This window comes from Castor canadensis, chromosome 6, assembly GCF_047511655.1.
Source record: "Castor canadensis chromosome 6, mCasCan1.hap1v2, whole genome shotgun sequence".
In the NCBI taxonomy this organism is placed as follows: Eukaryota; Metazoa; Chordata; class Mammalia; order Rodentia; family Castoridae; genus Castor; species Castor canadensis.
This window is the reverse complement of record NC_133391.1, coordinates 44,545,324-44,571,174: the sequence shown is the minus strand read 5'-3', so window position 1 is coordinate 44,571,174 and position 25,851 is coordinate 44,545,324. Positions and strand designations below refer to the sequence as shown.

General features: G+C 40.4%; 1 protein-coding gene and 1 pseudogene across 1 annotated transcript; one reads left to right on the top strand and one right to left on the bottom strand.

The window, feature by feature from the left end:
• Positions 1-1,126: 1,126 nt before the first annotated feature.
• Usp18 (ubiquitin specific peptidase 18) lies at positions 1,127-25,851 on the bottom strand. The gene is made up of 11 exons (XM_020186316.2): positions 25,689-25,851; positions 12,983-13,233; positions 11,818-11,914; positions 10,201-10,346; positions 8,588-8,667; positions 7,825-7,971; positions 7,361-7,456; positions 6,671-6,838; positions 3,533-3,664; positions 2,976-3,025; positions 1,127-1,756 (listed from the first exon to the last, which is right to left on the bottom strand). The coding sequence occupies exons 2-11, from the start codon at positions 13,125-13,127 to the stop codon at positions 1,711-1,713; spliced, it is 1,107 nt and encodes a 368-aa protein (XP_020041905.1). The 5' UTR covers positions 13,128-13,233; positions 25,689-25,851; the 3' UTR covers positions 1,127-1,710.
• Positions 15,085-19,230, top strand: LOC109700956 (small ribosomal subunit protein uS17m pseudogene; annotated as a pseudogene).

Here is a 25,851-nt window from a genome sequence, read left to right as displayed (position 1 = left end):
CTGCAGTGAGGCCCTGCCTCAAAAAAGTGAGGCCATGCAAAGACACACAGAGAAGAAGCCATGTGACGATAAAAGCAGCATCTGGAAGACAGTTATAAGCCAATAAATGGCAAGAACTGCTGGCAACCACCAGAAACTGAGAGGGAGGCAGAACAGATTTTCCTTCAGAGCCTCCAGAAGGAGTCAACCTATGCACACCTCAATTTTAGACTTCTGACCTCCTGAACTGAGACAATAAATTTCTTTGGTTTTAAGCAATTTATCTTGTGGTAATTTGTAATGACAGCTCTAGAAAACTAATACACACCTGTCTAACAACAGCTTGTTCTAAGGAAGGAATTCACTGAAGATTTTACAGTGAAAATTTATGCTTGCATTTTGAATCTCTTTAGGCAACCAAAAATAAAATAAAAAACTACCCACATTTTATGTTGGAAGTTTCAGATCTGTCACTTACCAAGTATGCAATATTGAGCAAACCCTTAAGCATGTGAATGTCTCAACTGCCTCATCCATAAAATGGGGGTGTTAACCCAACCCTCCCAATCTCCCAGGTTGATACTAGATGCTGTCCAGAATCCTCACTCCACCTACACCATTATTCCTCCACAATGGCTCCAGTGACTATGAAAGCCCTTCTGCTCCCACTGCCATCACTTCCTCTAATCCATATTACCAGCTCCCTACAGATTAGTTTTATCAGGACACAACTATGCATTCCTCTCCTTTTTGATCCCTCATAGTTCCTCATTGTCTATCAACTTCCTAGATTAGTTTTAGACCCTCCACATTTCAAGCTCCACCTTCTTATCCCCCACCACTTACTTTCTTGGTATAAAGTTTAAGATTTATGGATTTCCCTTAACTTTGAGAATCGCCTTGTTCAGCTATGCCACTGAGTATACTTTCTTTATGAATGGATTATACCTATAAATGGATTATAAATATCAATTATATAGATATTTTACCCCTATAAATGGATTTCCCTATAGATTATGAAGGGTTCCCCTGTGGCCCTATAAGAGACAGATTTCACTTTCTTTGAATTCCTGTAGTACAAATCCCCAGCTATTTTACATGTTTTAATTTACCCCCTGCCCACCACCACCAATAAAACTGCAGGCTCTTTTTGAGGGAAAGAACTTTATTCATTATTGTGGCTAGTATACTACTGTTATGGTTTGAATATGAAATGTCCTCCATAGGCTCACATGTTGAGTGCTTTGTCTCCAGCTGGTAATGCTATTTTCAGAGGTTCTGGAAACTTTTGGAGATGGGGCCTAGCTCTTTAAAGAAGTTTATTTGGCTCATAATTCTGGTGGCTAAAGAGTCCAACTAGCATGGTGTCAGCATCCTGGCAGGACCTCCTGGCTGTATCAGAACATGGTAGAGAACGGGAATCATTAGTGCACAGAAGGGGGAGACCCATGGACCTAACTACCTCCCATCAGTCCCCACCTCTTAAAAGTTTCTACCACCTCAACACTGCCATGCTAGGGACCAAACAAGCTTCCAGCACATGAACATTTATGAGACAGACCACACCCAAACCATAGCAATAACCACCAATGATTATAAATAAGATTGAATTATATGGTTTTTAAATTATGCTGCTTCTTATTGCAAAAATCTCTTAAAAGATTCAGCAGATCCAGGAACAGGAAAGGAAAAGGATAGTCCATCAGTTTCTAAAGGTTTTGCATATATCCATTAGGATCCAATCTTCATGTAAACCAGAAGATATGCAGTTTCCCGCCTAGAAAAGAGAAATTTATCAGCATAGCAACATTAAACATTCCTAGTGGAATGAATGCTATTAATTCATGATAGGGGAAGGAGCAGCAAGATTTCAGGCTTGGGTCAAATCTTCATCTACCCATCACCTACCTATCCATCTCAGAAGGGAACAAAATGGTGACTGGGAAAATAACCACTAATTTGTTGTTAAATCAGGGATTGACAAATTATGGGACCATGAGCCAAATCCATTTGTTTTTGCAAATAAATTTAACTGGAATCCAATCAATTAAATTCATTCATTTGTGTACTGTCTATAGCCTCTCTTGTGTTACAAGGGCAGAGCTGAGTAAGTGTAAAGGAAACTATGTCCCACAAACTTTAAAGTGTTTTCTCTCTGGTCATTTACAGAGAAAGTTTACCAACCCCTACTCTAAATCATGGAGGAGTCAATGTCAACCAGAAATTGATAAAGATAGCACATCTAAGAGAGATCCTTAGAAGAGAAAGGTGAAAAGTAGAAGATTGAAGGATTTCCAACACAAATTACACCTAATCATTTTTTTTTCAAATGATCAAGCCTGCCTATGCACTGAAAACCACCTCCAATGTCACCTTTGATTTACACTGTCACTCCTAATCCAGAAACTCAGATGGGAAATTTAACAAAGTCTCTCTGCCTTGAATTCAACCAGATTTTTTTTATCCAGTTCCCCCTCTGTAATTATTGATTTTAAAAGTATCTGTTGCTATTTACTGCATGCAAATGACAAAGCCGGACAAAGAAAGATGAAGAGAGTGATCCTTTTCCCTCAAAGAGTACTCTAATGCAAAAGAGAGCTATGTAAGCAAACAATTTTAAAAAGTGTGATCCTTGCTATAAAGGAGGTATGCTCAAGATGCAGTGAAAGCGTACAGGAACCCCCTACAAATCTGAGACCATGAGTGTTGAACTATGACTGAATTAGGACCTGGTAATAGAGGCCAGAAACTGCGTGTGCACAGTTACAGAGCGAAGGCGGCAGGCACAGTGTTTGGACATGGTAACTTATACTTGAGCACTACTGGAGTCTAAATTGTGGTAAAGCATGGTATAGTGGGATGGAAAATGAAGTTGAACAGTTAGTCACTGGGGAATCAAGAGAATATAAGTAATAGTTTGTCCATGAGAGTTTCATACAGCTCCAAAAACCCAGTGTAAGTTCGTCAGGTTTCCATCACCCAAATGCTTCTCTTACCAACGGTAGTTATGATTTCCATAGGTACACTGGATGTCTTCCCAGGACACCTAGAATTATATAAATAGATGAAGTCAGCAGCCAGCTTGTACTTATTAAGTATTCACATAATACATGGTACTGTAATTTGCCCCTGTAGAGACACCCATCCCAAGGACCTGGAGCTTCTGGTGATAGGATATCATGTATAATGAAGTCCTTCTTAATATCCTTCCTCTCTTTAAACCTGATTGCTCTCATCCTAGCATTCTAACTTACATATTTCTAACTCTTCTGTCTTTACAGGAGTTTCCCACAGAGCATGAAGCTACAGGACACTGAACTTTCTGAATACCAGAAATCCAGACATAGAGGCAAATGAACTCTTACAAAGCTATAAACTAGATGGAAATGCAGAAAAGGACTTTGAACCTCATAAAAAGTCCCACCCCCCCACCACACCCCGCAAACACACACACATGCAGAATACAGGGCCATAATGTGTCATGACCTGGGCTCAGAATTTGTAAGAGGTGGCTAATATGGGGGAAGAGGCAATTTTTGGTAATATTCCTCACCCAACAAACATGAGAGTCATTGAAGCAGAACCATTTTCCATCCACAGAGTTCCGGACATAAGCACAATAATGACCGAAGTCAGCCATCCCCACATGGGCAATCACAGCAAAGAGTTCATACTGTCCTTCAGACTGGAAGACAAGGTATAAAATGACTCACCCATTGCCCCTCCTTTTCCAGCCCTAGTTTTCGATAAGGAAACATTATTTCATCACACATTTATTCATTGCCTACTGTATGTCAGGCACTGGTAACTTCAAAGGTAGTAGAAAAAAATCCTTGACCTCAAGAATCTTACACTTAATTAAATAGAAAATACATAAAACAGAATTATTAATGGCATGTTTTATTCTCACAAGTTATTTGGGAAGACTCAACTTTTTCCTTATAAGAAGAAGTAACAAGCAGCTGAGGAAAGGCTAAGGAGTTGGAGAGTTGGGGAACCTCTCCAGAGACCTGTTTGAACTGGTCTTGAACTGGTCTTAAAGGATGAGTAACATCAGCAGACAAGTTATGGGAAGGAAGTTTGTTTTGCTTTTTGTTTTGTTTTAGAGTGTTTTCTGTTGGAGTATTTTGTTTTGGATTATTTTTGTTTTGGAGTAGTTACCAGGGGCTGGAATACAGGAGATGTTGGTCAAAACATATCAACTTTCAGCCAAATAAGGGGAGTAAATTTTGGAACTCTATTGTACAGCACAGCAGCTATTCTTAGGAAGGAAGAAAGAAAGAAGTGGGGGAGAAAGGGAGGGATGGAAGGAAATTATCCTAATGTAAGTGTAGACCTTGTTTGGATCTATATTCAAACAAAATATATAAATTGTAGAATAGCAGGGGAATCTGAACATTTGATGATATTAAGGAATTGTGAGATTGAGTTGGTTATGTTAAGAAAATGAGTGCCCATTCTTTAGAGATGTACAATAAAATATTTATAAATGAAGTGGTAGAGTGTCTGGGATTTGCTTCAAAATAATGCAGTAGAAAGAAGGTCAAGTAAAAAAAGAGGATGGATGTGGAGGTGACTCAACAACGGCCATGACTTCAACAAAATTAGAGATAAGGGCAGACCAGGTTCTGCCTGGAAGTGAGGGGGAGTGAGGGAGAGAGGGAGGGGGCAGGGGGCAGGGAGGAGAAATGGCCCAAACAATGTATGCACATGTGAATAAATGAATAAAAAAATTAAAAAAAAAATCACTGGCCATGAGTTGCTGTGCGTGTTTAAACTGCTTGATGGATACCTTGGGATCCATTGTATAATTCCTCAAAACTTTGGCATATATTTAAAATTTTCCAATTTGACAAATATTTGAAATTTTTTAAGTAAAAAATTTTTATCAGGCAGACTGAGCAGGCAGAAATAAAGAAAACTAGAAGGAGAGAAAAGGAGAATCCTGTGAAATAAAGACACCATGGCATGATGGAAGCCATTGCCACACATTAGCAAGCCTTAGATTTTTAAATATCATGTTTCCTGAGTGTGAACAGACAACGGACCATGTAACAGAACCAGCATCGCATAAACAGACCCACATATGGGAATACAAAACTTGCAAATGCAGCATTTCAAACCTAGGGAGAAAATATAGTTAGGTCTTTTTTTTTCACAAAATCTCCCAATAGGTTATTATTTGGGAACAATTCAATTACACTCTTCTCTGATTAAGGTTTGTCAAACCAACTGATTGCCTTGTTGTCCTAAAAGTGGACTTTGGCTGTTTTAATAAGAAAGTTTAGCTGGCACTAAGATCCCAAAATATCACGTTTGCTTATGTACTTGTAAGTATTCCACAAAAGGGAAGCACTGAATTATAGGTTCCTTATTTTGCTGCTGTGAAGCATTTAAGTATAAACCCAATATTCGGAAATCAGAGTTATTTATTTATTTATTTATTTATTTTGGCAATACTGAGTTTTGAACTCAGGGCTTCACACTTGCAAGGCAAGAGCTCTTCCACTTGAGCTGCACCTCTAGTCCTTTTTGCTCTGAATATTTTGTAGTTAAAGTCTTGTTTTTTGCCGAGGCTGACCTGTACCACAATCCTCCTCTTCTAAGCTTCCTGCCATCACTGGGATGATAGGTGTGCACTACCATGCCCAGCTTTTTTCTGTTGAGATAGGATCTCGCAAACTTTTTGCCCAGGCTGGCCTCAAACCTCAATCCTCAAAATCTCAGCTCTCCAAGTAGCCAGGATTCACTGGCACCTGGCTTAGGGGTGTTTTTTATTATTATTATTTTAAAAGAAAGCCATTATAAACAGCAAAGGCTTGTGGAGACCGTATTGTCATAAAGCACCCACCACTGCTACTTAGGACCACATAAATTAAAATACTGCTTAAAAAACGTTGTCTTTTTCCATTTAAGACACAGACACAGAGAATGCATGAGGAGACAATGGGACAGACCGTCCACACTGCTGGGATCAAGGAAGAAGGCTTCAGCAGTTTCTCCTTTAGAGCCTCCAGAAGGAAGGCACTGGTCAACACCTGAATCTCAGACTTTTGGCCTCCATAACTGCAAGAGGAGTTTCTGTTACTTCAAGCCACCAAGTTTGTGGTTATTTGTTATGGGACAAATAATCCTAAGAAAATTAATAGAACATTTAATGAGCTTGTTATTATTTTAAATGAAACTACTCAATAAATACATTTTTATTTTGTCTTTTTTTTGAGATAGAGAGAGGGTCTTGCTATGTAGCTCTGGCTTGCCTCAAACACATGGTCTTTCTGCCTTAGCCTCCTGAGTGCTGGGATTACAGGCATGTACCACCACACCTGGCTAAAAAATAAGTCTGTCTTGAATATGCTTACACTTCTATGAATCACACCAGCAAGTGGATGTTTTCCCTCTCTCTGTGTAACCCAAGCATGACCAGCAGAGGGTGTGATTTCTCAGGTTAGAGCCTGACTCAGAGGAAACAGACCTGACTGCTTGGGCTATTGCAGTTCCTCAGTCAGTGTTCATCCTGACATGACGCCACTGCTCATCTCAACCTCACAGCTACACACCAAATCACTGACAGATCTGGAACTAGAGAACTTAGGAGTAGGTGACATCCAGGGACTGAAGGGTAAGGGCAGCTGATCAGAAAGATGTAGTGTCTGACCAGATGGATGCAGGACAGTAGGGAACACCTCACCTGCTCCTCAGCATCACTGAGGTCTCGCTCAGTGGGAAGAACCTGATTGAAATCCAAGCTTTGGGGGAAATACAACGAGTGGCAGATCTTTTCCGTCTGTGAATTTCTGATGGAGAACCGCATGAGGTGGATGGTCAAAGTTTGGGGTAAATGGGTCAGCTTCAAGACCTGAAAAAGAAAAGTCACAGTGGAGATGAAGCACTTGGAACAGACAGATTCCAAGAAGGATCAGGGCTGTGGGAGAGAAGGGCAGGACGGTATCATACAGAACTGAAGGCTCCAATTCATCAAATGTGTTAGCTCCTCCAACACTCAAGAGACACTTGACTGTCACACCACTCATTGCACATCTCCCACAGAAGGTACAAAGAGCCTGAGGGTCTGCATAGGCACCTGAAACCATGGGAACCATGGTGCTGTTCTAACCCTGAGGGAAAAACCCTACCCACTGCTCTCAGACCTTCTGCTCTTGTCCTTAAAAAGCTTGGTCCCCCTTGGTGATGAGATCCCAGAAGCCACATCCTCATCTCTGGAAATCAGATGCCCAAGGATCCCAGGTACTAGCCTGATCCAGATTCCATCCCTCAACCATCATGAGGTGTCCTTAGGGGGTCTGGGAAGTATCCATCAGGAAACCCACTAGGGGCAACCCCTGGCCAGTGGAAGTGTTTGGATTTAGGAAGTAAATACCTGTTTCATATGTGTCTTCTTTCCACATTTCTCACAGAACCACTTGTTTTTGTTGACTACCTCCCTAGGCTGAAAGAAACAGCGCAGGGAATCCTCCTACCCCATGCAGAACAAGGAAAAGACAGCGTTAGTTGGTTCTTGCCATCTGGAGAACAGCCTCCCTGCCCCTGCTGGTGGGGACTTAAGCTTTACTTCCACTTTTCTCATATCCTCCTAAACAGCCCCTGGTGTGCTACAGTTGTCAGGATCTCAAAAAGTGCCCATTGATTGGAGAGACAAAACAGAGGTGCACTTGTTAGGGGAACAGTGTGAGGAAAGTGGAAATAGGGGAAACACATTTTTTGCCACATCAAAGGAGAAACTGACCAGAGCCATGCAAATGAAATAGAAAGTTATTCTTTAAAATCCAAGGGTAGAGGAAAGAAGCAAGGAGGGATTGGGAAGATTGGGGTATACAAATTCACCAGTGTCTTCAGGGGCTTTGAGTCCATATCAAAAAGAGAAAGAGGCAGTGTTAGCATGGTGCTGTTTCTGCTGCTCTCTCTGGTGCAGCCCAGGCAAAGCAGGACCTCCTTCATCCGGATTGTGAACAGGGCCTGCAGCCTCTCAACCTGCAAGAGGGAGGGAGCAGAGAGAGGTAATACAGGCAAAAAGCCACACCAAATCGGGCCAGAGTCCAGAATTCAGACCCATCAGACAGAGCAGCCCTTGTTGCTTCTTGCTCTGCACATAAAGGTGCAAAAGGGTGACAGTAGCTACTAGGTAAATGTGGTAAGCAGTTTATGTGGATTAATACTTTTTTTTGGCATTTGTGAGGTTTGAACTAAGGGTCTTGCACTTGCTATGCAAGCGCTCTACCAATTGAGCCTCTCCTCCAGCCTTTTTTGCTTTAGGTATTTTTCAAATAGGGTCCCGCAGTTATTCCCAGACTGGTCGGGATCTCAATCCTCCTATTTATACTTCCTGCACAGCTAGGAGGACAAGCTCATGCCACAGCACCCAGCTTTTAATTGGCTAAGATGGGGTCTCACAAGCTTTTTGCCCAGTCTGGCCTGGAACTGTAATCCTTCAACCTCCACCTCCTGAGTAGCTGGGATTACTGGCATGAGCCACCACACCCTGCTGGATTAATACTTTTGTTCCTCACTACACATTGTGCAAATAGTAGTTGAATGAGGTCTGTGACTAGCATTGTAAACCTCTGACTTCTCTAGTTCCAGTTCTTACCAAGTCCACATCAGTGATTTGGTCCTTAATCAGGTTCCAGACTGTGAGGTAGAGCTGAGCAGCATCATGCTGGACAAACACTGGTCAAAAGAGAGGTAACAGCGCGGTTAGTGATTAGGATGGTTCATGCCCTAGCCACCTACACACACTCATCACTTCGTCTTTTCACCTTTCCCCACTCCCAAAAGGGCTAAGTGTGTGGTACATATTACGTGCTCGATAAATGAAAAGTATGCTTGGTATTGATTTTTAAGAGCTCCTCTTAAAACTTAAGACACATCCCCTTCCAAGACACAAATTTTCCTGTCCTTTCAGTCACCATCCCCTATATCATTGATCTACCTAGTGGACCCAGGTAGGTAGAGCCAATATTTTTCTCCTATTTCTATAAACTGTACTCCTGTGACCATCTGTTCCTCTATTGCTTGACGTGACTTTTTTTTTTATTCAGTCCCCTAAAAACAGAAAGTTTCCCAATACTTATATGTGACCCAGGTTTTCCCACAGTTGCCTAGTAAAACAAGGAGGAAAAGGACCAAATCAGTGTTAGATGATGCTGGCTAAGAAGGAGTGAGAATTTAGCAATAATTCTGCAGGAAGTCTAAGAAAATGAGAAACACACTAAGCACTACTTCACAAAAGGTAAACACACACCAAAGTGCAAAGACATCTCAAGAAAAAGGTGGTTATTATAAATTTGCTAATCTGCCATCTCAACACCATTTGCTTTCCTCCTTTCAGAATACTTATCATAAAGTGTACTTCAGATGTTCAAGATAGTTTTCTTTTGTTTTGGGCCTGTCCTGACTCTAAACTGTAAGCTCCATTCTGTCAAAGACCCTGCCAGCCTGGTGTCCTGATGTTCACCTGGCAATCAGTAGGTAAATGTTCATGCATTAGCTGATAAATTAATTAATATAATGAACCCAAAACTCAAAGATCGCCTAAAAGTAGGATTAAACTGGTACGCTCCAGGAGAATATATACAGAAGGATTCCTGCCACAGAGCTGACACTAGACATGTAAAGGAAATAGGATTAGACTGCCACGTGAAGATGTTTTGCCTTCATCTGGTCATCCTAGAGCTAAAAGTTTCCCATTCACCTAAGACATATAAGGACACTTTCCTCTCTCACAATATACTTAATACTGCCTTTGTAGGAGCATTACACCTGCCAAAGGAAGTCTTGGTCCCCAAAAACCTATATTCTAATGGAGACAGGTATTCAAATAATCATAATTCAAAGAAGAATAAGAAAAATTCCCAAAGGTGTACAAACTGCTACGGAAAACTAAAGGCCTGTACTCCATAAATATGTACAGTTATTATGCCAATATAAAAAAGAAAACCACCTCAAAAATAGTAAGTTGCTAGTAGTCACAAAAATACATATATTAAAACAAACTTCTTTTAAAGTAAATATATATATGATGTAAATCAATGCCTCCAGTATAATGGGTCCAGAGTGTCTTCCTCCCTTGTTCATTCTCCCCCTCCCTCCTCCCTTCTCTCTTCTCTTTCTTCTCTCTCTCTCTCTCTCTCTCTTTATCTCTTCCCCTCTTTCCCCCTTTCAGGCTTCCACCCCTGGAAATGAGCAGGAGGCCTGTCTTACATGGCACGTTGTACTTCTGGAGGCAGTAGGCAAGCTCCATGGGGCGTACTGCTTTTTGCCGGCTGTCCTGCATCTTCTCCAGCAGCAGAAGCAGCTGGAAGGGGACACTTCTCCTTTGCTCTTCAGCACCCTTTGGCACTGTTATTCTGCAAAATAAGAACATCCAGGAACCTCCTTACACTCACTATTCTCTGTGGTAGGTGCACATTGGAGTCACTTGGGAACCTTTAAAAGAGCTCTGTGTCCGGGTCACTCCCCACACGATTTAAATCAGAATTCTAGATGTAGGTAGGTTTAAATAGATAACCAAGGTTGAGAACTGCCATGTTAGAGAATGGCCTATACAGGGTACCTTCTTAGAGGGGGACCAAAGCACCTCAGCCCTGCCCTCACCCAGCCCAACAAACACACGATACTGAAGGATGATAAAACGTCTATCCAGGCATAAAATAGGGGACAGTTTCAGCAGGAGGGGCAGAAATGAAAGGAGAGAGCTAAGGGAGGTAAACATGAGTGAAGTACTCCACATGCAGGTATAAAAACAGAATAATAAGGGAAGGGGGATAAAGGAGAATGATGGAAGGGTGAATTCAACTATGACACATTGTAAGAACTTTTGTAAACGTCACAATGGACCCCCAGTACAACAATAATATGATAATTTGAAAAAAGAAAGAAAATAGAATAATAAACCTGTTTAAAAAAAGTCTTAAAAAGGGGTAAGGGAGGATAAGAAAGAGTATTGGGGGGGTGAAATTGATCAAAGTACATTATATGCATATGTGGAAATAGCTCAATGAAATCCTTCTACACAATCAATATACACTAATAAAAAAGAGAAAAATAAAACTTAGCGTGAACCATAAATAAATTAGTTAAATGTGTATTATTTTATGTTTTAGAATACTCAATTATCCACAGTGACTTGGATTTTTAGAAGCCCTCTTTCAAAAGTTGCCAGAGAAAAAACTCTTTTTTCCACCAGATTCTGGGTACGCATGGGGGCAGGCAGCTAAACATCCAGCCTGAAGCACTTCAGATTGAAAAGGTGAATTCTGAGTTAGATCCTGGAAAAAATGACATTAGGAAGGAATGACAGACAGTGTATTTTGGCAATCATTCATTTAATTATAGGTATCTCTCACTTGCTCTTGTCAATGAATGGAGGGAAAGGAGAAAGCACAGGGCAAAAAAAAAAAAAAGAATAAAGTATGTGTACAAGTACACACACCTCACCCCATTGGCTTTCTCTGGTATTTGTATAATTCCAATTCCCTTTTAACCAAATCAGTGGCTGTCAATCCTGGCTGCACTTTAAAATCACCCAATGAATCTTTTAAAAAGTATCAATGGCCAGGCATACTATAGCACACCTGTAATCTCAGCACTTAGGAGGCTGAGGCAGAAGATCTCAAGTTTGAGGCCAGCCTGGACTACATAGTAAGACCATGTATCATAAATACATACATACATATTAAAAAGGAAAGGTGATTCTAATGCATGGTCCAAAATATGCAGAAAAAGATTTTTTTCCTATTGCCAAATCACTGTGAATTACTGAATATTCTAAAACATGAAATAATACATATTTTTATCAGTCTGAATTAACAGTCTTACCTCTTCAATATCTTTGTGAAGTCCACATTCATTATAAATACCTGAATCAAGGAGTTAAGGCAACAGGTCTGTCCAATGTTGTGCAAACCAACTGGGCCTATAAAGGGAAAAAAGAAAATACTGAAGGCAAGATATAGCACTTAAAAATCAACTTTTTCTAGAAGCTATTGAAAACAAGAAATACCATAAAATTCTCCCAGAGATACTAAGAATTCACTGGGGAGCTTGCAAAAAAATTGGAGAAGAGATATCATGCATTAACTTTTTAAATGTTAAATGACAGAACAAATTTTAATAATCCATTGGAAAAGAGAAATATCACAAAGAGAGTATTTTCATTGACTAATGAGTAGTACAAGTAGTTGTTAGAAGAGAAAAGGAAAAGAAATAAACATTACTAAAAGCATATCTGGGGGAATTTAGGGTTCCTCCCATTCCCCACCCAAACTCTTCGGCAAGCTGAGTCAGAATGGGCATCCATGGGATTCAGGGATGAGAGTAATGCATAGCTGCTCTATGTCAGACTCCAGTGGCTGGATCTCTGCCCGTTCTTACCACAAGAATGGAGGAAATCAAAAGACAGCACCAGGGGAAATCCACCTAATCAAAACTCACATCCAAGAGACTGAAAACCAGAAGCAACTTTGCAAGATATAAGAAAACCAAAAGATAACATTTCTCCGACCCACTAACAACCAAACTCACTTTCCCAGCCCAACCACAGGCTTGGCCTACCTGGAAGGTGAGCCACTGAAAAGAAGAGAGTACCACTAATCTCAGAATTTCTGGGGAAGGGTCTTTAGTGTATATTAGATGTAAAATTATAAAAATGTAAAAACCCAGGGGCAACAGGTGCTCTGAGATTTCTGCTCCAAAATCTCTCTTCTAGAGAGACTTGTACAAATATAACAGGAAACTAATGCCCCTGGCACTAGTTTTTAAAAATGCCACACATGATATAAAGCAGTTTCCACAGATAGTCTCACTTAACATTCCCAACAACCCTATGTGCTAGAAACTGTTATCATCCCCCTTTTAGATGTAGAAACTGAGGCACAAGAGATCAGGACACCCATTGATCATAAAGCTTTGTGGCTTCAGAGTAATAATGAGTGAGCAAAGCATTGCTATACAGTGAGGAAGAGAAATGGGAGGCTCTACTGACCATGAGGGTGGTCCCAGGTACTGAGATGTTCTCTTTTCCTCTTCATGTTGTTATCTTCCTTCTCAGCTGGTTCTCCTGGGCACTGCTGAGACTCAGCCAGGATTGACTGATAGTTTTCCCTCAGGAACCCAAACACCTTGCCCATTAGTAATCACTCCAAAATCTCCAGGCCAGAGCTGCCTGCCTGGTGCTCAAGATTCCATAGCTTCATCTCCAAGAAGAGTTCCCATAAGCCAGGTACAATGGAACCTCTGTAAAAACACACAACAGGGAGGTACAGATAAAAGAAGTGAAACAGTATTCATGTAATTAGTTCTGATTTCCAAGAGTCAAGTCTTAGGGGGAAATAACTCAAAAGGTCTAAGTCACGAAATAACAATGAGGCTAGACATCACCAACCCTTTTTTTTTTTTTGAGGTCTTTTTTTTTTTCATTTTTCTTTTCTTATTCATATGTGCATACAAGACTTGGTTCATTTCTCCCCCCTGCCCCCACCCCCTCCCTTACCACCCACTCCTCCCCCTCCCTCTTCCACCCCCCAAATACCCAGCAGAAACTATTTTGCCCTTATTTCTAATTTTGTTGTAGAGAGAGTATAAGCAATAATAGGAAGGAACAAGGGTTTTTGCTGGTTGAGATAAGGATAGCTATACAGGGCATTGACTCACATTGATTTCCTGTGCGTGGGTGTTACCTTCTAACATCACCAACCCTTGATCCCCCACATTTCCATTTGTCCTCTCAGAATGAACTGCTACCTCTTAACACTGAACTACCTTTTTCCTCCTGGTTTCTCTATTCTGGTAAATGGGCTGACATTCACCCAAGGGTCCAGTCCATAACTGTACATTTCTCCTCACTCTCATCCCCTAACAATCACCAACAGCTATCAATTCTACTAGATTAAGGCTGCTTGAAGCAAACTCTATACCCTTGACTTCCTGTAATACACCTCTAGACACTCAAGACCCAATAAAGTGCTCCCTTCTTTGGGAAGCCTGTTCTTGGTCCTCAGGGAGGCCTAGGTGTTGCTTATGTTCCCATGTACTTTACACACAGAGCTATTTAAATAATTGGCCCATTGTATTGTAATATGAGGAATATCTATACTTATCAACGTAGTGGGTCACCACTCACACTGCCCCTTTAGCACAGACAACTATTCCTCAAGCCCAGAGAAGTGATGGTGGTAGATAGCACCCAACTTAATCTCTCTCAAACAATCCAAAGGTCCATGGGCACTACAAAAATCATAATATGAATAAGGACACGTTAACAATCATACTCAAATTCCCTAGTTCTTCACTTCCTCTTGACAACACAGACAACACAGACCTCAGCTACCTGTAAATTCTCCCCAAACATGTTTTATAATCCTGAGCAGGTTCTCTCATGTGTTTTAGAACAAAAGTCACAACCACTGTACTGTTCCACTAACCCTTGTCTCACAAGTATCCCAAGGCACCTCCAGACACAGCAGTCAACATATGAAGGCACCCTCACATCTCCAAGTAGAGTTTGATGTGAAAGTGGGAAACACATCCAGCTCTTCTTACTATCTTGTGCCTTGATTTCCCCAAGTTCCTTCTGAAAGGGCTTCAACTTATGCCTGAAGCTTTCCTCTTTTCCAGTATCCTCAGTCTTCCATAGGTCAAAGCTGGATAGTATAACCATACTGTATTATCTGTGTCCCCTTCTCTCTACCTGGGGTGTATACACAATATTTCATCAATGTTTCTCCTCCCCCCATGCAGGTAAGTTTGAGGTCCTAGTGCCCACCCAGACATGAAGCTTTTGATTGAGTTAGGACTCTCTCACTAAATTCTTAGAAATAAATTACCAAGTCAAAGTAAACAAAGTTAACATTCTCAAAACATGTGGCTTCATATCTTGTACGAGTTTATAGCCTGACCAATGGAGTATGAGAGGCTGGTCAGGACTCAGTACCTAAATAAAGTGACCAAAACTGGACAAAATGGTGAATTAGAAGCATCCTCTGTTTTGACTCCATGAATGAGACTGAACTATTTTGAGGTCTGGAAAACAAGGAATAATCATGGCTCAGGGAGTTTTGGGGCCCTCTACCAGTGTCTAGGTGGAAGATGGCCATTAGAGATGGTTGTGAAAGAAGGTGTGTCTGGCATGGAACAGCAAAAATATTCAGGCAGCAGGGAGCTCTAATAGACAGCATGGTGGTCAGAGACCCTATCCTCCCTGGTGAGAAGCGAGTCCCATTGCCTGAGGGTAGTAGTGGAAACAGAGCACCAAGCATGTGGCTGGCATAGTATTAGGCCTTCAGGTCCTGCCTCCTGGCTACATGTGTTGGCTGCCAGATGGGTCAAAGAGACCAAATCCTCCAAAGAATTTGATAACACAAGCCTTATACCCCCCGAACAGGGAGGCAACTGCTAGGCAGGGTCTGGCAACACTAAGCCCACCTCCAAAAACTGCATCCTGGCTTGTGTTTGCTTCCAGGAAGGTCTAAGGGCCCCAGCCAGGCTTTCCAAATGATGTGATTTCCACAACTGCCTCCCTGCTACATAGGGAAGTTAACTGCTGGGCACTGTCTAAAAATACTGAGAACCAACTCTGGGAACTACATCCTGGCGTATGTTTGATGCCAGGCAGAACTGAGGGCCCCAAGTCCAGACCTCTGAATAGTGTGAATTCCACAGTCAGGAAGGTGAACTCCTGGGGACTGAAAGCACTGAGACCCACAGGCAGGATGCCTAGGTCCCTCACTTCTTCCCCTGCCAGTGCAGAATTTAGTGCTATCTTTTCTCCCATCGTTCTCTGGTGTACTCATAAGTCACCCCTAGGCTTGGACACCTGCTGAATCTAGGGACACAAATTGGGGGGGGGTGTTATAGAGCAAGTGGGAACCTGCCAGCCTACAGCGTATAAACCTTCCTGTGGCCAGAAGGGACTCCCAGTACACAAAGAAGGGAAGCTTCTATGGTGAATGCAGCCTGAGTAGACAACCAACCCTTCCAGACTCCAGCTAGTTTTCCTCAATCTGAGTAGTGCTGGGCATCAGACCCAGTTCCCTGAAAGTGTGGGACAAATGCTTGGCTACTGAGCCATACCCCCACTCCAGTGATGAGAAATAGCACCTTAACACTTCTACTACACTGTCTTGCATGAACATTGAGAACATGTCAACTGCAAGACTACAAGTGAGTAAAACTTCCAACCAACTACTTGGCCTCAAATGTGGAAATCCCAACACAGAAACATAAGCAACCTGATCCCTCCAAAACTCAACAACTCCACAGTGGCAAATACTAATGATAGTAAGGTGAATGAACTGTCAGACAAGAAGTCAAAAACATGATTACAAGATTGATCAATGAAATTTAAAGAGGACATAGATAAAAGCCTGAATGAATTCCATGAAAACTCAAAGAGAGAGATCAATGAAATAAAGAAGACAATTCAGTACATAAAAGAATTCAATAAAGATTTAGAATTTCTGAAAACACTGAAATTCTGGAAATGGAAAGGTCAGTCAAATAAGAAACTCAGTTGAAAGCCTCTGCAGTAGATAGGGTAAAATTGGAGAAAGAATATCAGGGCTTGAATGCAAATAGATATATTTAGAACATTCAGATGAAGATAAAGAAAAAATAAAGTATAAATTTCTACAAGACCTCTGGGACATGATCCAAAGACCAACTCAATGAATCATAGGCATAGAAGGAGAAGAGGTACAAACTAAAGGCACAGAAAATATATCCAATAAAATAGTAACAGAAGACTTCCCAAATCTTGAGAAAGAGATGGTCATCCAGGTACAAGAGGCTTTTAGGGCTCCAAGCAGACAAGACCAGAAAAGAACCTTCCATGTCATGTTATGCTAAAACATTAGGCACACAGAACAAGAAAAGAATGTTGGAAGATGCAAAAAAGAAGCACCTATGAAGACAAACCCATCATGGTAACAACAGATTTCTCCATAGGAACTTTAAAAGCAAAGAGGACATGGAATGATATATTTCAAGCCCTGAAAGAAAATAACTGCCAAACTAGATTACTGTACTCAACAAAGCAATCCTTCACAATTGAAGGAGAAATAAAAACCTTTGATAAAAACAAAAAAACTAAAGCAATTCATGACATTAGCCAGCACTGCAGAAGATACTTAGAGGAAGATAAATGCAATTATGAAAATATGGGAAAGAATAAATCTCACTAGATGAGTAGATAAGCACCCAAGGAATAGAGAGGAATTAAACAATACAAAAACAACAAAATGAGCCAGGTGCTGGTGGCTCCTAGCTATGTGGGAGGCTGAGAACAGAAGGATCATGGTTAGAGGCTAGCCCAGACAAAATGTTTGTGAGACCCCCATCTCAACTAATATCTAGGTGTTGTGGTACACACCTTTCATCCCAAGCTATGTAGGAGGCTGAGATTAGGAGGATTTCCATTCCAGGCCAACACAGGCAAAAAAAAAGTTTGTGAAACACCATCTCAATGGAAAAAGCTGGGAGTGGTGGTGCATGTTTGTCATCCAACCTATGGCAGTAATGTAAAAACTAAAGTACAAATAGGAAGATCATGGTCCAGGACCTCTAGGGCAAAAAGTGAGAACCTTCTCCAAAACAACCAGAACAAAACAGGAGGCCTGGCTCAAGCAATACAGCACCTGCCTAGCAAGTGTGAAGCCCTGAGTTCAAAACACAGTACCACCAAAAAAGAAATGGCAGGAATTACTACATACCTTTCGATAATAACTCTGCTGATAGCCTCAATTCTCCAATCAAAAGACACAGACTGGTGGACTGGATTAGAAAACAAGATTCAACCATTTGTTGCTACAAGAAACACATCTCATTAGCAAAGACAAACACAAGCTTAGAAGAAAGGATGGGGAAAGATTTTCTAAGCAAATGGACAAGACCAAAAAAAAAGAAAGAAAGAAATTATAGACCAATTTCCTTGATGAACACAGGTACAAAATTCTCAATAAAATACTTGCAAACTGAATTCAACAACATATTAAAAAGATCATATACCATGATCAAGTTGGTTTCATTCCAGGAATGCAAGGATAGTTCAACATATGCAAATCAATAAATGTAATACAGCACATAAACAGCACAAAGGACAAAGTCACTAGATCATCTCACTAGATACAGGAAAGGCCTCTGACAAAATTCAACATCCCCTCATAATAAAAGCCCTGAAGAAACTAGGAATAGAAGAATGTACATTATAAAGACTAAACACAATAAACCTAATGCCAACATTGTATTAAATGGGGGAAAACTGAAAACACTTCCTTTAAAATCAAGAATAAGACAAAGGTGTCCATTCTTACCACCCTTATTCAATATAATACTTGAATTTTTGGTCAGAGCAATAAGGCAAGAGAAAGAAATAAAAGGGACACAAATAGGAAAGAGGTCATATTATTCCAATTTGCAGAGGATATGATCCTACACATAAAAAGACTGAAAATTTCATCAAAAACTTCTTAGATCTGATTAATACTTTTGCCAAAGTAGAATACAAAAATCAACATTGAAAAATCAGTAGCTTTTCTATATACCAATAACAAACTTGCTGAGAAAGAAATCAAGAAAACAATCCAGTTCACAAGAACCTCAAAAAACAAAATACCTAGGCATAAACCTAACGAAGAATGTAAAAAACTTCTATAATGGAAACTATAAAACCCTGAAGAAAGAAATTGAAGTACATACTAGAAAATGGAAAGATGCCTCCCCCCACCCATATTTATGGCTCGGCAGAATTAATATTGTGAAAATGGCTATATTATTGAAAGAGATCTACAGACTCAAAATTCCAATGATGGTGTCCTTGCAGTCACACAGTATAATAAGGAGTTAGCCAAAGTCACATTAGGTTGGTAGCTTGTTCATCCACCCATACCAAATGGATGGTGGAGAAGATGATTAGGACAGCAATGCAAAAAAAACTGCTAAAGAGAGAGTGACCGAGCTTGTTCTGGATCCCTAGTTATTAAAATACTTTAATAAGCAAAAAACCTATTTTGCTAGCAATGCCTTTACGCAGTGGTTCACTGTTGGGGATATTGTACTTCTCAAAGTTTTGCCTATTCCGTGAACAAAAGCAGGTAAAACATGAACTGGCTGAGACCATTTTCAAAGTTAGCAAAGTCTTAGATCCAGTGACAAGAAAACTGACCTGGAGAGTCCAGTCAATTCAGTGAGTATCTAAACAAAACTGTGGAGGAACTGAGTGTCTCTTCAACACAGTAAAGGATTGGAAGTAGAAGCCAAAAGGAAAGATCAATGTTTGCTTTATGAAAAAATAAGTTCTAACTTTCATGATGAAGTGAATCCGATTTCTCTTGTGATATTTATGAAATAGCTAAATGGAAACTAAGTAAAGGACTTGTTATAATTTTTATAAATATTTATGGTTATGTTTCAGTCATTTTTACACTAAGTATGTCTTATTGCAATCTGCTAAGGTATATTGTTTTATTTTCTTGTATTTTTTTAATTCAAAGAAATTTCAAACTTAGAATCTTTATTTGAGGTTTTCTTTTATACAAGCAGATAAGGCCACACTTAGTATTTCTGATGGTATATATTCAGAAGAAATTTAATTTTTTCTCTGATTTCACCAAGAAGCTTTAAAAGAATATTGACACATAGAAAATGTAACTTTTAAATTCTGGGAAAAAATTCCAATGATACTCTTCACAGAAGTAGAAAACCAATGCAAACAGAGTGAAATCACAAAAGTGTGTGAACAAACAAAACTATCCTGAGCAAAAGCAGCAACACTGGAGTTATCACAATAACTGACTTCAGGTTAAACATACAGCTATAGTAACAAAAATAGCATGGTACTGGCACAAAAAGACATGTAGACCAATGGTCTAGAATACAGGGTTCAATGGTCTAGAATAGAGGGTTCGATGGTTTAGAATAGAGAGCCCACACAACTACAGCCATCTTTCAACAAAGATGCCAAAAACATACTTTGGAGAAAAGACACAATCTTCAAAAAATGGTTCTGGGGAAACTAGAGAGTCTCATGTAGAAGACTAAAACTGGATCCTTATCTCTTACCCACTACAAAAATCAATTCAAAATGGACCAAAGACCTAATGAAACTTTGAATCTACTAGAGAAAGACCTAGGAAAAACACTTGAAGATATAGGCATAGGAAATTATATTCTGAACATGACTCCAGTTTCAAATTAGATGCATCAAATTTAAAACCTTCTGCACAGCAAAGGAAACAATCACCAGAGCAAAGAGACGGACTACAGAATGGGAGAAAACCTTTGCCAGCTATTTCTCTGACAAGGGCTGGTATACAGATTATAGAGAACTCAAAAAATCCAACACTAAAACAACAAATAATCCAATCAATAAATGGACAAGTGAATTGAACAGACATTTCTCAAAAGTAGTAGTACAAATGCCAATAAGTATAGGAAAAAAGATTCAGCATATTTAGTCATAAAGGAAATACAAATCAAACAACACTGAGATTCTACCTCACCGCAGTCAGCGGGCTATCATCAAGAAAACAACCTACAAATGCTGGTGAGGGTATGAAGAGAAAGAAACCCTATACCCTGTTGCTGGTTATGTAAATTAGTGCAGTCACTATGGAAATAAGTATGGAGGTTCCTCAAAAAACTAAAAATAGAACTACCATTTGATCCTGCTCCACCACTCCTGAGTATATACCCAAAGGAATCAAAGCCAGCATACAATAGAGGTATCTCCACAGCCATGTTTACGGCAGCACTATTCACAATAGCCAAGCTATGCAATCAGCATTGGTACATGTACACAATGGAATATTATTTAGCTATAAGGAACAACAAAATTATGCCTTTTGCAGAAAGAATGGAACTGGAGATCCACATGCTAAGTGAAATAAGCCACAGTTAGACAAATATTATAAATTTCCTCTTACATGAGGAATCTAGATTTTTTAAAGACATGAAAGCAGAAGGGAGTCAATTGCAGGGGGAGCAAAACTGCTCACCTCATGAATAAGGAGCAAAAAAAGAGTAAGGAGGGAGCCAGGGTCCCCCAATCCCCTTCAAAGGCTCATCTCCAATGACTTAAAGACCTCATGAGAAGCACCACATTTAAAGATTCCACCACCTCCCAATAGCACCAACCTGGGGACAAAGCTTTGCACGACTGGGCCTATAGGAAGCACTCAAGATCAAAACTAAAGTAGGAGTTTCCTCAAAAAAACTAACACTATATGATCCAGCCATATATGTGGCATATATGTGGGAGAAACATGCATGCTAATGTTTATGTTAGCATTACTTACAATAATTAAGATACAGAATTGGCCTGTGTCTATCAACAAATACATGAATAAAGAAAATGTGGTGTACACAATGAAATATACTATTCAGTGATTAAAAATAATGAATTCCTATAATATGTATAACATGGACGAACCTGGATGATGTTAGGTTAAGTGAAATAAGTCAAGCACAGAAAGACAAATACTGCATGTTCCAATTAGATAGAGAAGTTTAAAAAAAAATGCTGCTGTCCTAGAAGGGGAGAGTAAAAGAGTGCTTACCAGAGGTGAGGCAGAGGGATGGAGACAGCATAATCTATGAGAAAGGTGCAGTTAATGGAAGGAATCTTTCCTAATATTCTGTAGCACAGTAGGGCACCTATGGCTAATATAACTTAAGTGTATATTTCAAAACAGTAGAGAAGATTTTGAATGTTTTTAACAATGGAAAAAAATAGGGGATGGAGCATGGCTGAAGTGGTAGAGCATCTATGAGGCACTGAGTTCAAACCCCAGTAAAATAAATAAATAAATAAATAAATAAATGAAATAAATAAATAAATAATTTATGCACTCTTATTTGATCATCACACATTGTACAAATTATGTCTTGATTAAATTTCTTGAAAATATTTCAAACAATAGTCATAAGTCTCTTACAAGGCTCAGCCTGGGGAGTTCAGCTGAAATGATGGGAGCAGACAATTCTATCAGCTAGGAAGGGGTATCTGACATCATCCAGAGGGAACTCTAAGGAAACAGACTAGAAAAGGTCCACCTTGCATTTTCCAGTGACACTGCCCTGCAGGCAGGCCTGGTGGGCAGGCAGGCCACCAGGTCCCAAAGAGGCAATAAAAACGTTAGGCTGATCACAGAGCACAGGAAGGGAGGGTGGGCCACAAAGGGAAGGAAAACGAAACTGAGATCTGAGGGGCATGAGGAAGGGCAGAGGGTGCAGTTGAACTAAGCAGTTGCAACAAGCAACCCCCAGAGAAGATGCTGAGTGGATTTCAAGAAGGTTGAATTTCCAAGCTCACCCCAGATTCAAAACATGGGCCCCAAAGAACTAAATCAACTTAAGTCCACCCTTCCTGAAAGTTTTATTCTTCAAATGAGGAGGATAAGCAGAATGATGGAAATAATTGCCATAGGCCCAATACCATGGTAGCCAAAGAACCAAACAGGGTCTTCAGAGAGACAGCAAAAAAGCCAAGAACAATATGGAGGCTTCATAAAAAACTAAACATAGATCTGCCATATGATCCAGCAATCCCACTCCTAGGGATATACCTGAAGGAATGCGACTCAAGTTACTCCAAAGGCACCTGCACACCCATGTTTATTGCAGCACTATACACAACTGCCAAGCTGTGGAAACAGCCAAGATGCCCCACTACCAATAAATGGATCAAGAAAATGTGGTACTTATACACAATGGAATTTTACTCAGCCACAAAGAAGAATGAAATTTTGTCATTCACAAGTAAATGGCTGGAACTGGAGAACGTCATCTTAAGTGAAGTTAGCCAGGCTCAGAAGACCAAAAATTGCATGTTCTCCCTCATATGCAGATTATAGACCCAAAACAAATGCAGTAATATTATTGGACATGGGTCATGCACTAAAAGGAGAACATGCATGGGAGAAACAGGGAAAGGAAAGGAAACCTAAAACCTGAATGTGGTTGATGTGCTCCCTGTTGAGGACCGAATAAAGTAATCTAAAATTAGCAGAAGCCCTCTATGGGAAGGGAACCAGGAAGTAGCAAAGAGGTAAGTAGAGACAAACCAACGTGGGTTGCAATACACAAGTGCATGGAAGCAACACTAGAAATCTCTCTGTATAGCTATCTTTATCCCAAACTAGCAAAAAACAATATGCCTTATTTTTGCTGATGTTTTCTCTTTAACAAAATCAGAGAACAGGGCAGAACAGGTTCTGCCTGGAAGCAAGGAGTTGGAGGGAGTGGGGGTGGGGGTGGCACAAACAATGGATACACATGTAAGTAAATGTAAAAACCATAAAATAAAAGGAGGAAAAACAAAAAAAGTTTTAAACATGTGACTTGTAAAGTGCCCAATTATGTAACTGGAAAATGTATATGGCATATAAATAAATACTCATAATAAATATGTTTAAAAAAGAAAAGAAAAGCGAAGCCAGGAGGAATGGGTGTCTAACTAGCTCTTCATTCTGGGAGGAGGTAGTGGCAAGTTTAAATGCCCTGAGAGGAACAAAATTAACATATCAGCAATAAAATTTAAGCAGCCTCACTGTCTTCTTTTTTTTTTTTTTTTGAACCTGTGAACTTCTTTTTTTTTTTTTCATTTATTATTCATATGTGCATACAAGGCTTGGTTCATTTCTCCCCCCTGCCCCCACCCCCTCCCTTACCACCCACTCCACCCCCTCCCGCTCCCCCCCCTCAATACCCAGCAGAAACTATTTTGCCCTTATTTCTAATTTTGTTGTAGAGAGAGTATAAGCAATAATAGGAAGGAACAAGGGGTTTTGCTGGTTGAGATAAGGATAGCTATACAGGGCATTGACTCACATTAATTTCCTGTGCGTGGGTGTTACCTTCTAGGTTAATTCCTTTTGATCTAACCTTTTCTCTAGTTCCTGGTCCCCTTTTCCTATTGGCCTCAGTTGCTTTAAGGTATCTGCTTTAGTTTCTCTGCATTAAGGGCAACAAATGCTAGCTAGTTTTTTAGGTGTCTTACCTATCCTTACCCCTCCCTTGTGTGCTCTTGCTTTTATCATGTGCTCATAGTCCAATCCCCTTGTTGTGTTTGCCCTTGATCTAATGTCCACATATGAGGGAGAACATACGATTTTTGGTTTTTTGAGCCAGGCTAACCTCACTCAGAATGATGTTCTCCAATTCCATCCATTTACCAGCGAATGATAACATTTCGTTCTTCTTCATGGCTGCATAAAATTCCATTGTGTATAGATACCACATTTTCTTAATCCATTCGTCAGTGCTGGGGCATCTTGGCTGTTTCCATAACTTGGCTATTGAGCCTCACTGTCTTCAAAACCCATTTCATAATGATCTCTCTCCTCTTCTCTCTCTTCTCCCCTCTCCCTTCTCCCCTCTCCTTTTGTTTGAGATAGGGTCTAGCTATCTAATCCAGGCTGACCTCAAACTCAAGGTCCTCCTGCCAGCAACCTCCTAAGTAACTGGGACTACAGTTGCACACAACCGCCCTACCCAGCTTTTAGCCTTCATTCTTAATGGTATGGTCATGTTTTTGCATTTCATGAGTAATGGTAATATGCTGACACAGACTGGAGCAATTCAGATGAAACCCAAAGTAACAGGGAAACTTGGGGCTATTTTCCCCCAAAAAGACAGCAGCCCACGTGGAATGATAAGGGCTCACGTTCTTTCTGGCTTCATTCACATTGCACATTTTCTCAGCCCTGAAATAATTGCTTTCTGTCGCCCATTTGGGTGGAGGTATCCTGCCTGGGGGCGTGATGTACTACACCCTTGCAGGATGTCACCTTCTCCCTCTAACATTGTGCAAAACTATGCCACACATTTTTTAATGGTAAAAGTTCTTTACTAGTGCTTTGTAAGTCAAGATGGGGCAGTACACCTGTGTTACTCTCTTGGACGTTTGCTAACCTTGGTATCTAGATGCAGCTGTTCACCTCACTTTGCACAATGTAACACTCCAAAGGAAACTTCATAGAAAGTGTCTTTAAATGTTTTAAAGTATTTGCCTTGTTTTCTACGATGATTTCAAAGTAGAGCTACTTGGACGCTGTTACATAGCAAATTATATAATTTCATTTTCAAGCACCTTGAACTCAAGTTTTCAGGGGTCTTAGAATGGAGTTTTATGTTCAAAGGTCTGAATTTAGCCTTCTTCCAGGAAAATAAAGGGGGAAGAGAAAAGGCTTAAGACTAAAATATTCTGATTACACAGTTTGAACAAAACCTTTCAAATTTCTGAATATACATGGCCACTAACGCAGCAATTCCACTTCTAGGAATTTTCCACAAGAATATTCGTATATTTGCAGGAGTGTGTACTTCCCATACTACACATCAATTGAAAAAGAAAGTCATTGATTTATCTGTATGTCCTGGCATGAAGAGATGTCCATAATATCCTAAGTGTGAAAAAAAGCAAGTTAACAATTTTAAAGACTGCACCAAGAACATTTTCTAATAAAGTACACTGGTCTCTACACATTCGTCTGCATTGTTTGGGTTTTTATGAGCAAAACGGTTTTATGATTTCTTTTTTAAATGAAACACAAAGCCATGCCTAAAGTCCAAACAAGTATATCAGCTTGGAGGAAAAAAAAATGCACTGCATGAAAAGAACACAGCCCATTATCCTCCTTTGCGGGCCGAGCTCCGGGGTCTTTCCTGGAAAGAAAACTCGCACGGTTAGCGCCCACCTTGCCTGCGTCCCTCACGCGACAAGCTCCGCGGCGAATCCCACGCGAGGTCCGCGGGAGTGCAGCCGGACGCGGCGGAGATGCGATCGCACTGCGAGCGGGGCCGAGCGGAGCCGAGCAGAGCCGAGTCGAGCCGAGCCGAGCCGGAACCGCCCTCCTCCGG

Coding starts and splice junctions, on each gene's coding strand:
- Usp18 (XM_020186316.2), bottom strand. CDS start 13,127: ATGGGCAAGGTGTTTGGGTTCCTGAGGGAAAACTATCAGTCAATCCTG. Junction 6,839..7,360: donor AGAAGACACATATGAAACAG/GTATTTACTTCC, acceptor TTTCTTTTTCAG/GTCTTGAAGCTGACCCATTT. Junction 3,026..3,532: donor ATGACTCTCATGTTTGTTGG/GTGAGGAATATT, acceptor ATATAATTCTAG/GTGTCCTGGGAAGACATCCA.